The 12184-nt window shown below is 41.4% G+C and overlaps 2 protein-coding genes across 2 annotated transcripts in view; both read left to right on the plus strand.

Moving 5' to 3' along the window:
- The first annotated feature begins 157 nt into the window (after positions 1-157).
- Positions 158-3744, plus strand: ubiad1 (UbiA prenyltransferase domain containing 1). Its single transcript, XM_026925096.3, has 3 exons — positions 158-387; positions 898-1466; positions 2469-3744. The coding sequence occupies exons 2-3, from the start codon at positions 914-916 to the stop codon at positions 2954-2956; spliced, it is 1041 nt and encodes a 346-aa protein (XP_026780897.2). The 5' UTR covers positions 158-387; positions 898-913; the 3' UTR covers positions 2957-3744.
- A 4440-nt stretch (positions 3745-8184) lies between these two features.
- mib2 (MIB E3 ubiquitin protein ligase 2) overlaps positions 8185-12184 on the plus strand; it is a 73975-nt gene continuing 69975 nt past the window's right edge. Inside the window, exon 1 of the mRNA XM_026925443.3 lies at positions 8185-8798. Within this exon, the coding sequence (XP_026781244.1) occupies positions 8786-8798 (13 nt within the window). The 5' untranslated portion in view covers positions 8185-8785. The remainder of the gene's footprint in view (positions 8799-12184) is intronic.

Below are 12184 nucleotides of genomic sequence, written 5' to 3' on the forward strand. Positions count from 1 at the left end.
TAAAACGCTCTATGGCTCAAGTAACTAACCAGAATTTTATTGTATACATTTAAATAAATGAGCTTAATTGGTGAGTTGGCTTTTGTTAATAAAATAATAAAACAATTTGTGGCAATTATTTACGGCTCTTATGAAAAGGCTTTTTGTTTCCGCCCGGACTGAACACGCTGTTGTACATTAGAGAGTTGGAGGAAATGGCGTCCGTGTGTTTGCTGTTAGCAGTGAGGTGTTAGCTGAATGGCTAAGCTAAATACCTTTAGAATTGACACGTAGGCTGTGAGAGTGGCAGCAGGTTAGGATTTGAGCACTTTGCATTGCGTTGGAGGGAATTACAGAAGGATGTGTGTGAAATAGCACTTTATCTTCTCCAAGTGGGACAGAGAACAGGTATGATGGGAAATGCTAACTAGCTCTGATATTGCCCTGAACTTCAAACGCGTACGTGTGTCTCCTAATCCTCTATAATCTCAGCCTGGCTAGCCATTATTAGCCTCTAGCAACCTTAATGAATTAATAATTAGCTATAATAAACTTAGAATTGGTTACAAAGGCATTTAAAGGTCGGGGTGGTTAGGGTTAGGCTGCAAATAGTTTTAGAACTGGGTTTTATTTGCTGCTACAGTAATTAGCTACCTTGCTAACTAATCCGCCACTTGACCTCGGCTGTGTGTCTGTATGTCTGTATGTGTTATGATCATGTGTTTCATCAGTGCCCTTAACTGCCATCACCTATATTTGAAAGTCTCTCTGATGGTACTATTGTCATGTCTACTGAAGGTTTTCTTCCTTAGATACAATGCTGTATGCCAGACCTTTTTTTCTTTCTCTGATCTCTGAATGCAATCTTTGTTCTCATATTCATGTGTGTGTGTGTGTGTGTGTGTGTGTGCGTGCCAGGTACACTGAGGTAGCGATGGCAGCTGGCCAGAAGAAAACCAGCGCAGAGACGTACTTGCTGTCCGGCTCCAACGGCCTGAATGGATCAAAAGCACAAGGAGTGACACTAGCAGAACAAAACTGCAATGGAAAGAATTCCCGGCTGGCCAAGATGGCCTCGAACGTGCAGGAGAAGTGCGCGGCGTACGTCCTGGCCCTGCGGCCGTGGAGCTTCAGCGCCTCTCTGACGCCTGTGGCTTTAGGAAGCGCCCTGGCCTACAAACTGGAGGGCTCTGTGGACATTGTGATCCTGCTGGTGTGCGCCGTCGCCGTCCTGGTGGTGCACGGTGCCGGGAATCTCGTGAACACTTACTACGATTTCTCCAAGGGAATCGATCACAAGAAGAGCGACGACAGGACTCTGGTGGATCGGATCCTGGAGCCGCAGGACGTGGTGATGTTCGGCGCCGTGCTTTACTCGGTGGGATGTCTCTGCGCCACGTTGTTGTATTTCCTCTCTACGCTGAGGCTCGAGCATCTGGCGCTCATCTATTTTGGAGGGCTCTCAAGCTCCTTTTTGTACACTGGAGGTAAATGTGGCTAAAAAGTGGTCACACTTCTTCACACTGTTCCTCCAAGTCGTGGTTTTGTAGAAGTCGGATCTTTGGTCTTTCCACAGCACTGAAGACGCGCAATATTCATATACACAGTTCAGCATTTGGACTTCCTGCTTGTGCTGTGCAACATGTTGTCTATAATTCTGCTGAAATATAAACTAAAATATTGGCTTTGAGAGAAATCTAAAGGTTTACGTAGTTACATTCTTGTATTTAGGATTAGACTAGATTATTTTAGCAACACTAAAATCAGATATAACATTCTTGAGCAAGCCAGTTTACCAAAGCACACATGACTCCAGAGTCTTCCACCCAAATCAGCTGAACTGTAATATCAACTCTGAGCTCTGATTCTCTGCACATCAATATTTTTTCCTCCACACCTCCTTCACAGTCACATCAGCAGCAACTGTGCCAAACTAACCCTGAGAGGTGGAGAGGGACGAAAAAAGCGCACTACAGCTTTTTATTAAAAATATATAGAGCTGATATTCAGGGTGAAAATCACTTATGTATAACATAATAATCAGGTTCTCAAACTCTTTGCAGCCAGAGACCCATTTAGCTATGAAATAGATGAGAAATAATCAATCAGAAATAATACAAACTACCTGAAATTGATAAAGTATTCACCTGGAATTATTCACTTTAACCTAAAATGTTCACGTTGCATGGAATAGTAATTATAAAGGGTTGTTTTTATCTGAAGTTGTTTTTCATATGGCAGGTTTTATAAATAGCCCCTCTCTCTCTTTGTCTGTTGTGATATTTTTTTTTCCATGAAGACTGGAATAGGAATTGAAACTAAACCTATTTGTTCCTGCATATTTTCTTTTGGCCGTCATAGAGAGGACACAGCTTAACGTACATATTTGTCGCCTTTTATGTACATCCTGATTGATAGCCTTTGTATATTTATATTAATGTTGAATTGAATGAATTGTCACTCATATTTTCGACTCTCCTGTTGCGCAGGAATCGGTCTGAAGTACGTGGCACTAGGGGACGTGGTGATCCTGATCACGTTCGGCCCACTGGCCGTGTTGTTTGCACACGCGGTACAGGTGGGTCACCTGTCCGTGCTGCCGCTGGTGTATGCCGTGCCGCTGGCCTTGCATGCCGAGGCCATCCTGCACAGCAACAACACACGCGACATGCAGTCAGACCGCAGTGCCGGCATCGTCACGCTCGCCATCCTAGCCGGCCCGGCGCTCTCTTACGTCCTCTACAACGTGCTGCTCTTCGCTCCCTACGTGGTGTTCTGTGTGCTGGCCACGCGCTACACCATCAGCATGGCGCTGCCGCTGCTCACGCTGCCCATGGCCTTCCCGCTGGAGCGCCAGTTCCGCAGTCAGCACTACACCAAGATCCCACAGAAAACAGCCAAGCTCAACCTACTCGTGGGACTCTTCTACGTCTTCGGGATCATTCTCTCGCCGACGGGGAGCCTGCCACTGTTCTAAAAGAGAGCATCCTTTCTTCTTTTCTTATTTTTATGCTGTAAAAGGAATTGACTTCATACCTGTCACTGTTTCTTTTTATTTTACTGGACTTTGTATCTTCTTAATTATTTATAGCAAATTTTTTTTTCATCAGTGGAAGTCCAAAATCCTGCAAAACACACTCAAGCTTAACCTGCTAGTAGGGCTAGCCATCTTCAAGATCACGTTACACCACCCAGGAGAAAAGTGAAAAGAAATCCGCTTTTTGTTTCTTCTTTAGTGGAAAACTTGTAAGAGGCTTTGCAACATTTCTTTTTTTTATATATAGTTATTTCTCCGTTTAAATTGCTGTTTAATTTATGCTTCAGGGCTAATGAACACTTTGCAGTGGTACACACGAGAGCTGGAAAAATCAGTATTCTATGAAATGGTGTGTGAACAAAGCACAGTTGCAGAGCTTTGTGAAACTTCAATTCCACACACCGGGAGAATCAGTTTATTTTCAAGAGTTTGGGGAGTATTAGTGATGTGACGGTACTAGATTGACAGCTGTCCAAATCCACTCAGTTATACACTGTGGAGGAATGAACAGGGCCAGATGTACTGTGTGTTTTAACGCTTCAGCACGCTGACACTGACCGGCTTGTCACGTTACAGCAGCTGGTCAGTCTGAAACCAAACTGAAGCCTTCTTTCTTTCAACAAGGGAGAATAAAAATGATTTATGTACATCTCCTATGAGTAACTGTCTTTGATACAGATTTGAAGAGCATCGGGTCTTTAAAAAAAATAAATGACATTTTAAAGTAAGCGACTCAACTATAATTTATTAGGATTTTCTGAAAGGTAACAGTCATGAAAAGTTTGGATCGTGTTCGTAGACACTGCATCACAAAGAAATGTTAAAAGCAGAATGTCCTACCTTTCAGACCAGGAGCTAGCAAACAGCCTCCTAGCTATTCAGCTAAGCAGCACGAACAAATTACCAGCACACTGAGTTGGGTAGCATGGCTGATGCTGCTTTCGTGACCAAGTGGGAACTGGGAAGTCACCGCAATGATTTTTAAGCAGAGTTTCAGTTCATATTTCAAATCACTAAATATTAGATGACACTTTAATAATTGAAATATTAATTTGCTTTCTGCAAGATTCTTTGGTCAAAATGCTCGTGGCATTTTCGGCACTATTAGACAGTCAATTACTACATTCACTTTAAAAATAAATTAAGCAATAATTAACCAACTCTTTAATTTCCTTTTTTGTAGACGGCTAAAAGCGAGTATTCATTTTATTTCCGACTTCAGACGGCTGAGTTCACAAGAAATTTCTAATGTTGGAAGTAGGAGGTTCCAGGTTCCCAGTTGTCGTGAACGCAGCATAAGCCCTCCCTGTCTTTCAAAAATAAAAAGACATCAGTATATGATTTAATTTTTGGGATCCACATCAGATTATTTCCTTTTAACAAATGGCTTAAGGAAGATTTGGGATTTTTTTATGGAACCGAATGCAACAGCACCACCAGTGGGTGTAAGAAAAACGCACAGAATGATGTGAAGAAGCGAGGCTGGGGCTGATTTCTTTCCAGCCCAGACTGTAGACTCCTGCAGCCTGTCAGTGACAGTCATGTGAGGTGATTACACAGATCTAAAACACGTCATCAGCAGTGATTGAGAAGATGAAGGTGAAATACAGTCATGGGTGTAATGAATGAGAACGAGGTGGATTATTTACTCCATCATCCTTTTTTTCCCCCAAAAGAAATGTCTTTGGAGGTGAAACTAAAAGTAGATAGACTAAGTATACCTTGTTTATTCAAGGACAAAATACACAAAAGGACAGATTCCAGCTTTCTTTCTTTTTTTTTAATCAAAAGAGTACAACTTTCCTGTTTAACATGTTTCATATTCAGAGGAAACATGGTATAAACCCAGTAGAGCAATACATACTTGATACATTTAAAAAATTTGAAATAATGAATGCAGCTGTCTATCCGCATTTAAGTGTGTGTAAGTTTGCTTCACATCATTCTTATTTTGCCATCAACCCTGTATGACACCTTGTGATATAATGCACTGCTTAACCCTAAATAGTTTCATCATCAAGTTACTGATAGATATTAGATAGATTTATCCTCCCATCTAAATATCCTGACCAGCCATCACTGCAGTCAGCCAAGCCTAAGGCATTAAACATGAGTTTAATGCTGTGTTTTCATTATTTAATTATTTAAAACTTTCTCTGTAGTAAAACCTGTGCATGCTCACAGTGCATTATGGGTAATTTGGTCCCTCAGCCACAATATTTGCATATTACTATTACAAAGCCTTACTGTTTGCATCATACTCTTTAAGTAATTCAATTTCTAGCTGCATCTTTTTCCTTTGGAGCTGAATGTAGTCCATCTGGAGATCACAGTTTTTATTTACTTCTTCAGACGGGCCTTTTATAGCTCCTTGATACGCTACATGGTCAAAAGTTTGTGGACACCTGACCATCATACACATATGTGCTTGTTGAACATCTTATTCCAGATTTAATTCCCACTTTGCTGTTATAATAACCTCCACTCTACTGGGAAGTCTTTACCCTAGATTTTAGAGCATGGCTGTGGGGATTTGTGCTCATTCAGCCGCAAGAGCATTAGTAAGGACAGGCTCTGATCTAGTGCGAGAAGATGCAGTCGGCGTTCCAGTTCATCCCAAAGGTGTTCAGTTGGATTGAGGTTATGGCCACTCGAGTTCTTCCACTCCAACTTTGGAAAACCATGTTTTCATGGCACTCGCTTTGTGCACAGGGACCCTTAGTTCCAGTGAAGGAAAATTGTAATTCTACACCATACAAAGACATTCTATACAACTGTGTGACCACAACTTTGTGGCCACAGTTTGGGGAAGAACCACATATGGATATGATTGTCAGGTGTTCACATACCTTTGGCCATATAGTGTACTCTAAAAGTCTTGGGAGGTCTTTGTCTCTGATGAGCTACCTCCAGGGATGCCATAATTTAAAGGACTTTTCTGCAACAGTGCCTGTTTCTCTGCTCGTGTATGAAGCTGTAGATGCCCCCGCCTTCGCCGTTTATGCTACAGAGGTCAACAAGTCTAGGTCTAAAATTATACTCAAATTAAGAAAATGAAGCAGCTGTAAGCTTAGCATTGTGGTAAGATCAAAATGATGAGGTGATGCAGGGAGATGTGAAGTTGATTAATTTCTAAGAACAGCATACAGAGTGTTTTATTCCTCTTCTACCCCAGCAATTTACAATTGCATTTATATTTGTTAATCAATGCTCGTCAATCTGTGCTGTGCCCTTTTAAACTGAGGGAGGCGCTGTTTCCTAGCAAGGAATGCAATTTCCATAGTGACCTCACACCAATGCCTTTGATGTGAAACCTGCAAACCTGGAAAAATATTCATTTTCAAGAAGCAGTGAAGGCACAAATTTGTCATTTCATCATTAAGGGCTTGATCTACTGTCAAGCAAGTGCGAGCCTATTAATGATATTGCCACAAAATGACTTTATAGCAGTTCCACTGAAAATGACATCTTATAACACCAAATTCACCTCTCCTGATATCCCTAAGTGTAGCTAGCTAAGCTTTCAAACAGAAACAGGAAAATGCATGAGCTGAAATGGGTACTCCTAAATAAAATGTGGTTAAACAAACTAAGGACTGCACTCAAGGCAGGCATGCAGTGAGTAGTGTTGCCGTCTCACAGCTCTAGGGTCCTTGGTTCGATCCTGAGCTCAGGTTAGTTTCTGTATGAAGTTTCTGTGTATGTTTAGCCTGTGTCTGTGTGGGTTTCCTCCCATTGTCAAAAAATATGTACCGGCTATGCTCAATTGCCCCTAGGTGTGAATGAGTGTGTATATGGTACCCTGTGATGGAATGGTGTCCCATCTGGGGTGAATTCTCCTGCCTTGTGCCCATTGTTCCTGGGAAAGCTCTGGATCCATCGTGACCTTAACCCAGACAAATTGGTTACTGGAGATAGATGAATGATTTATTTAGGTTTTCTTTTGTCCAGGTTAAGGTCACAGATGTTGGCAAGGTTGGCATCGTGTCAAACATGATATCTACACTGCTTCTCAGCAGCTCAGATTGGCATGTGTAGGGCATGAATGAATTGTGTTCATTTATATTGTTATTCATTACAGAGTACACTATATAGCCAAAAGTATGTAGACATCAGACCACTCACCCCATATGCGTTTGTTGAACCCCTTCTAGATTTAGTTCCCCCTTTGCGTTATAACAACTTTCACTCTTGTGTGAAGGCTTTCCACTAGATTTCGGAGCACGGCTGTGGGGATTTGCTCATTCAACCACAGCAGAATTAATATAGTGTATAGTTTATGTTAATATCTATATATGATGTATGATATCCTGTGATGGGTTGGCACCCTGTCCAAGGTGTTCCCCTCCTTGTGCCCTAAGTTCCCTGGGATAGGCTCCAGGCTCCCCCATGACCCTGTGGAGGATAAGCGGTACAGAAGATGGATGGATGATCTATGATATATTCATTTTAGCATCATTAAAAGTATTTCTTTTGGTCAACACTGTTATTCACTGTCAGTTGTACACAGTTTGACAGTAGCAGAGTAAACATTTGGGACAGAATGTCCACTTGATTCTAATGCACACTGTACTAATATAATCAAGAAAACAGTCATTAAATAAATAATCATTTGTCCCTTCCCTATGATTATATGGTGACAGTTAAGCGTGACGTCACATACATATGCTTTAAATCCAATTACCATTTTTATCAACATTTTTTTCAGAGAAGATAGCAAACATACCTCCATGTGTTTAGCATCCAAGATGTAAGAACAAGTCGAATTATTTCCTCTCACTTACAAAGCATCGAAAAAGAAAAGGTGGTGAAAGACTCTGGCTCTGACTCTGGAGCCCAGTCAGTTGTCTATCTGTACTGTGACCTGCAGAGAGCGCACGCGCACCACGCCCGGCGTGCTGCCATGGCAACAATGCGTTCACGCTTTCGGAATATTTTATACATACATATATATATAAAATATATATATATATATATTTTTAAATATCACAGGCACCTTAACAACTCTATAGGAGTAACAGTGTAACAGAAAATAATAACCTCTCCTGCGCTGAAAAAAAAAAACCCAAAACACTAGAGAAAATGAAACATACGTGAAGCACTCGCGCATGCGCACTAACTCGTGTATATATAGCATTCGAAAGTAATGAGTGTCAAGGTAAGTGGATGACGTGCAGCTGTCAGCTGCAAGGAGCTCACGCTTAATATTTACCCGATAAGTGAAACCACAATAAGTTTACCCGAATGTCCTGTCATTATACGTACATGAATTACATGAAACATTTTTTTAATGTTTTAGTATTACCCTGGGTATGTATACACTGCGTCTGGGGCAAAAACGAGACAAAAAAAACAGAAGAGAGGGACGACGCGCGGCGCGTGGGAGTGTCAATCTGAAGCCCCGTTAGCATAGCACGCCTCCTGTGTTTTGACTTCCGTCTCTACGGCTCCGCTAGACACGGACAGAGATGTCGATTTTTTTGACGCTGTCGTCGCCAACATGGAGTTGAAGTAAAGCCAAAAAAAAAAAAAAAAAAAGAAAAGAAGCCAAGTGAGGTTAGAAGTGCTCACGGACGATATCTACCGACGCTGAAGACGCCGAGTCGGCGCTGAGCCTGGCTGCTGCTTCTGCTGCTGCTGCTAGATAAGAGCTGTCTGTAGTGGTGACACACATGACTGTTCCGTTATGGTCGTCGCTCGCGTTTATCTCAAGCTTGGCCTTTAAACACACTCAATAGCTGGGAAGGTGAAGTTTTCGCGGCGGTATTAATGCTGTCGACAGGTAAGCTAGTAGGATTTTATATTCCTGTAATCGCAATATTGATGGTGGGCGATGGCTTGATGGGTTTTTCTCTTCTCGTCTTTATTCTTCTGCTTAATGCATTGTCAATAATATCGTATGGAATTCAATGCAGTCACAGCACTCCATTGTTCCTTAGTAACAGGTACCTCAACATTTAGGATGTCTCTCAGAAGAAAATATGTATGTGTATATATATATATCTCATCATGTATTATATATATATAATACATTGAATAACAAAAAAATGTGAGTGGAATACTGTAAATGTAGCTAGCTAGCTGTCTTATGTTTTCAGGCTGTTGAATGAACAGAACTGATTGTTTTTATTTGATTGTGTACTATTCTTGAGTATTCCTCTTATACACATCCTAGGGTTAGTAGAATGTACAAGTCCTCATTACTGCATAAACAGAGCCATCAGGCTTGCAAAAGATGCATGCAGTATGTACAGAATATACAGAATGTGCATTACTTCTGTTTATACCTAATGTCTCTTTTGTCAACCCCGGAAGTTCAGATTCAAAAATATTTTCTTTGGAATAGATAGCGATCAGCCATAATATTAAAACCACTGACAGATGAAATGAATATCATTGAGTATCTTGTTACAATGGCACCTGTCAAGGGGTGGGATATGTTAGGCAGCAAGTGAACAGTCAGTTCTGAAGTTGATGTGTTGGAAGCAGGAAAAATGGGCAAGCCAAAGGATCTGAGCGATTTTGACAAGAGCCAAATTTTGATGGTTAGACAACTGAGTCAAAACATCTCCGAAACAGCAGGTGTTGTGGGATGTTCCCGGTATGCAGTGGTTAGTACCTACTGAAAGTGGTCCAAGAAAGGAGAACCGGTGACAGGGTCATGGGTGCCCAAGGCTCATTGATGCGCTTGGGGAGCGAAGGCTCTGTTCCGATCCCGCAGAAGAACTACTGTAGCACAAATTGCTGGAAAAGTTAATGCTGGCTATGATAGAAAGGTGTCAGAACACACAATGCGTCGCAGCTTGCTGCGTATGGGACTGCGTAGTCACAGACTGGTCAAAGTGCCCATACTGACCCCCGTCCACTGCCAAAATCACCTACAGTGGGCATGTGAGCATGAGAACTGGACCATGGAGCAATGGATGAAGGTGGCCTGGTCTGATTAATCATGTTTTCTTTTACATCATGTGGATGGCTGGGTGTGTGTGTGTGTCACTTACCTGGGGAAGACATGGCACCAGGATGCACTATCGAAAGAAGGCAAGCCAGCGGAGGCAGTGTGATGATCTGGGCAATGTTCTGCTGGGAAACCTTGGGTCCTGGTGTTCATATGGATGTTACTTTGGATGTACCACCTTCCTAAACATGGTTGTAGACCAAGTACACCCTGTACACCCAGTACACAAGTACATCATGGCAACAGTATTCCCTAATGGCAGTGGCCTGTTTCAGCAGGATAATGCGCCTGCCGCACTGCAAAAATTGTTGGTAGGTTGGTAAGAATGGTCTGAGGAACATGACAAAGAGTTCAAGGTGTTGACGTCCCCCAAATTTCCCAGATATCCGATCAAGCATCTGTGGGATGTGCTGGACAAACATGTCCGATCCATGGAGGTCCCACCTCGCAACTTACAGGACTTAAAGGATCTGCTGCTAGCGTCTTGGTACCAGATACCACAGTACACCTTCAGAGGTCTTGTGGAGTCAATGCCTCGATGAGTCATAGCTGTTGTGGTGGCACAAGGGGGACCTACACAATATTAGGCAGGTGGTTTTAATGTTATGGCTGATTGGTGTATACTTTTTATATGCATATGAAGATATCCAGCAAAATTAAGATTAAGGATCTGATTAAAATGTCGAAGCCCCACAAAATCTTGTCTCCACTAGCACCTTCCTTTCAGAAACCCCATGTCAAATAACAATGATCTTTTATGCTCTAAAAGCTTTTTGGAAATGTGACCCAGAATGCCTTTGGGTTTCAAAAGACCGTGCCTGAATGGTGTCCGCACTCGTTGTCTTTTATTTACGTCCGTTTAATAATTACTCCGTGATTATATCAACTCTGCCTGTTCATTTTCAACCCCGTATTTCAGCTCGAGGTGTCCGTCAGGTCACTATTGCCAGCTGTCACTTATTTAGGATGCTGTTTATGGATGTGCGATTCTGTGATGATATCTCAGATTAAATCTTTGCCACCTGACTGTGAAGCGTATCAGATTTGCAGGCCTTGGGGTTCTAATGCTGCTCAGGATTTATAAAGTGCTGCAAAACAAGTCTTGCTTTATCATCTAACCACCATCTTTTATGCAGTGTTGATTTACAGGAATGTAATGCGTGTGAAAGCTGGTTTCAAAGTTTGCAAAAAAAAAAAAAAAATGTGCTTCCTCATACTCACTGCAATTTAATCATAGGCCATATTTAGGTCTTGGACAAGTCAACTTGGCTTGCTCATGCAACTGGTAAACAACTTAAGTGCTGATAAAATATTGACCTGCAAGTGACTAGTCATGAAAGCGTTTTCGTTTGTCCGGTAGGGGATTTTGTAGGGCTGCCCAGATGTGTGTGAGTGTGAAGACGTTAGTGCTGCGTCGGGTTTGTGACTGGCCAGCTTTGAGACGAAATATAAATGCTGTAGATCATCTCAGACCTAAATTGCTACTGATGCAATTTAGCCTGGAACTACATTTAGTGTGTGATAGGAAAATCTATTCTGAATATGATTAGGATAAGATCATATTATAAGGAGAACATGATTGTATTCATTGTTACCACCCCGAAAATGTATCAGCCTTGTTTTATTATTCTTATACTACAGCCAATGGTTCCTGATTGGCCAATGGTTACAATTTTTTAATTTATTAAAGAATAATGTCATGCTTTTTTTTTTTTTTTTTTTTTTTTACTGTTTATAGTTTAAAACCATTTAATGAAGTAGAACATCTGCAAGACAAGTTACTTCCTGTTATCACTTAGCTCAGTCGTTCCATCACCATCCTCTCTCTCTTATTCTCTCTTTTGAAGCATGTTATCAAGAACCCGGAAAGTCCTCTGTCCTGAAGACTTTCCTGTGGTGGAAAACGTAGCGTGTGTTCAAAGCGCCAACACTGGAGACTCCTTCCATAAACGTTAATTAAAGTTGCCTTATAGCAAAGCTTCTCCATGTCAAAGATTACACATTTGTCTTTGTTAAATAACATTAAAAAAAGATTATGTAGATCGATGTTAATGAGCTGTTACTATAGAAATGATAATGTATTAGAACAAGCTTATTACTTGAATTACAGCCAGCAATGTTAAGCTGCTGTTAGAAAACAATTCATCAGCACCTTATGACCAATCAGATATAACATGTAATAACATGTAATAGAGTTATGGGGTCAGTGG

The sequence above is a fragment of the Pangasianodon hypophthalmus genome, chromosome 8, assembly GCF_027358585.1.
Source record: "Pangasianodon hypophthalmus isolate fPanHyp1 chromosome 8, fPanHyp1.pri, whole genome shotgun sequence".
Classification (NCBI taxonomy): domain Eukaryota; kingdom Metazoa; phylum Chordata; class Actinopteri; order Siluriformes; family Pangasiidae; genus Pangasianodon; species Pangasianodon hypophthalmus.

Bases quoted from the DNA above. Each gene is read 5' to 3' on its own strand.
- ubiad1 (XM_026925096.3), top strand. From the start codon at position 914: ATGGCAGCTGGCCAGAAGAAAACCAGCGCAGAGACGTACTTGCTGTCC. The intron at 1,467-2,468 runs GTAAATGTGGCT...CCTGTTGCGCAG, and splicing joins CTCCTTTTTGTACACTGGAG to GAATCGGTCTGAAGTACGTG.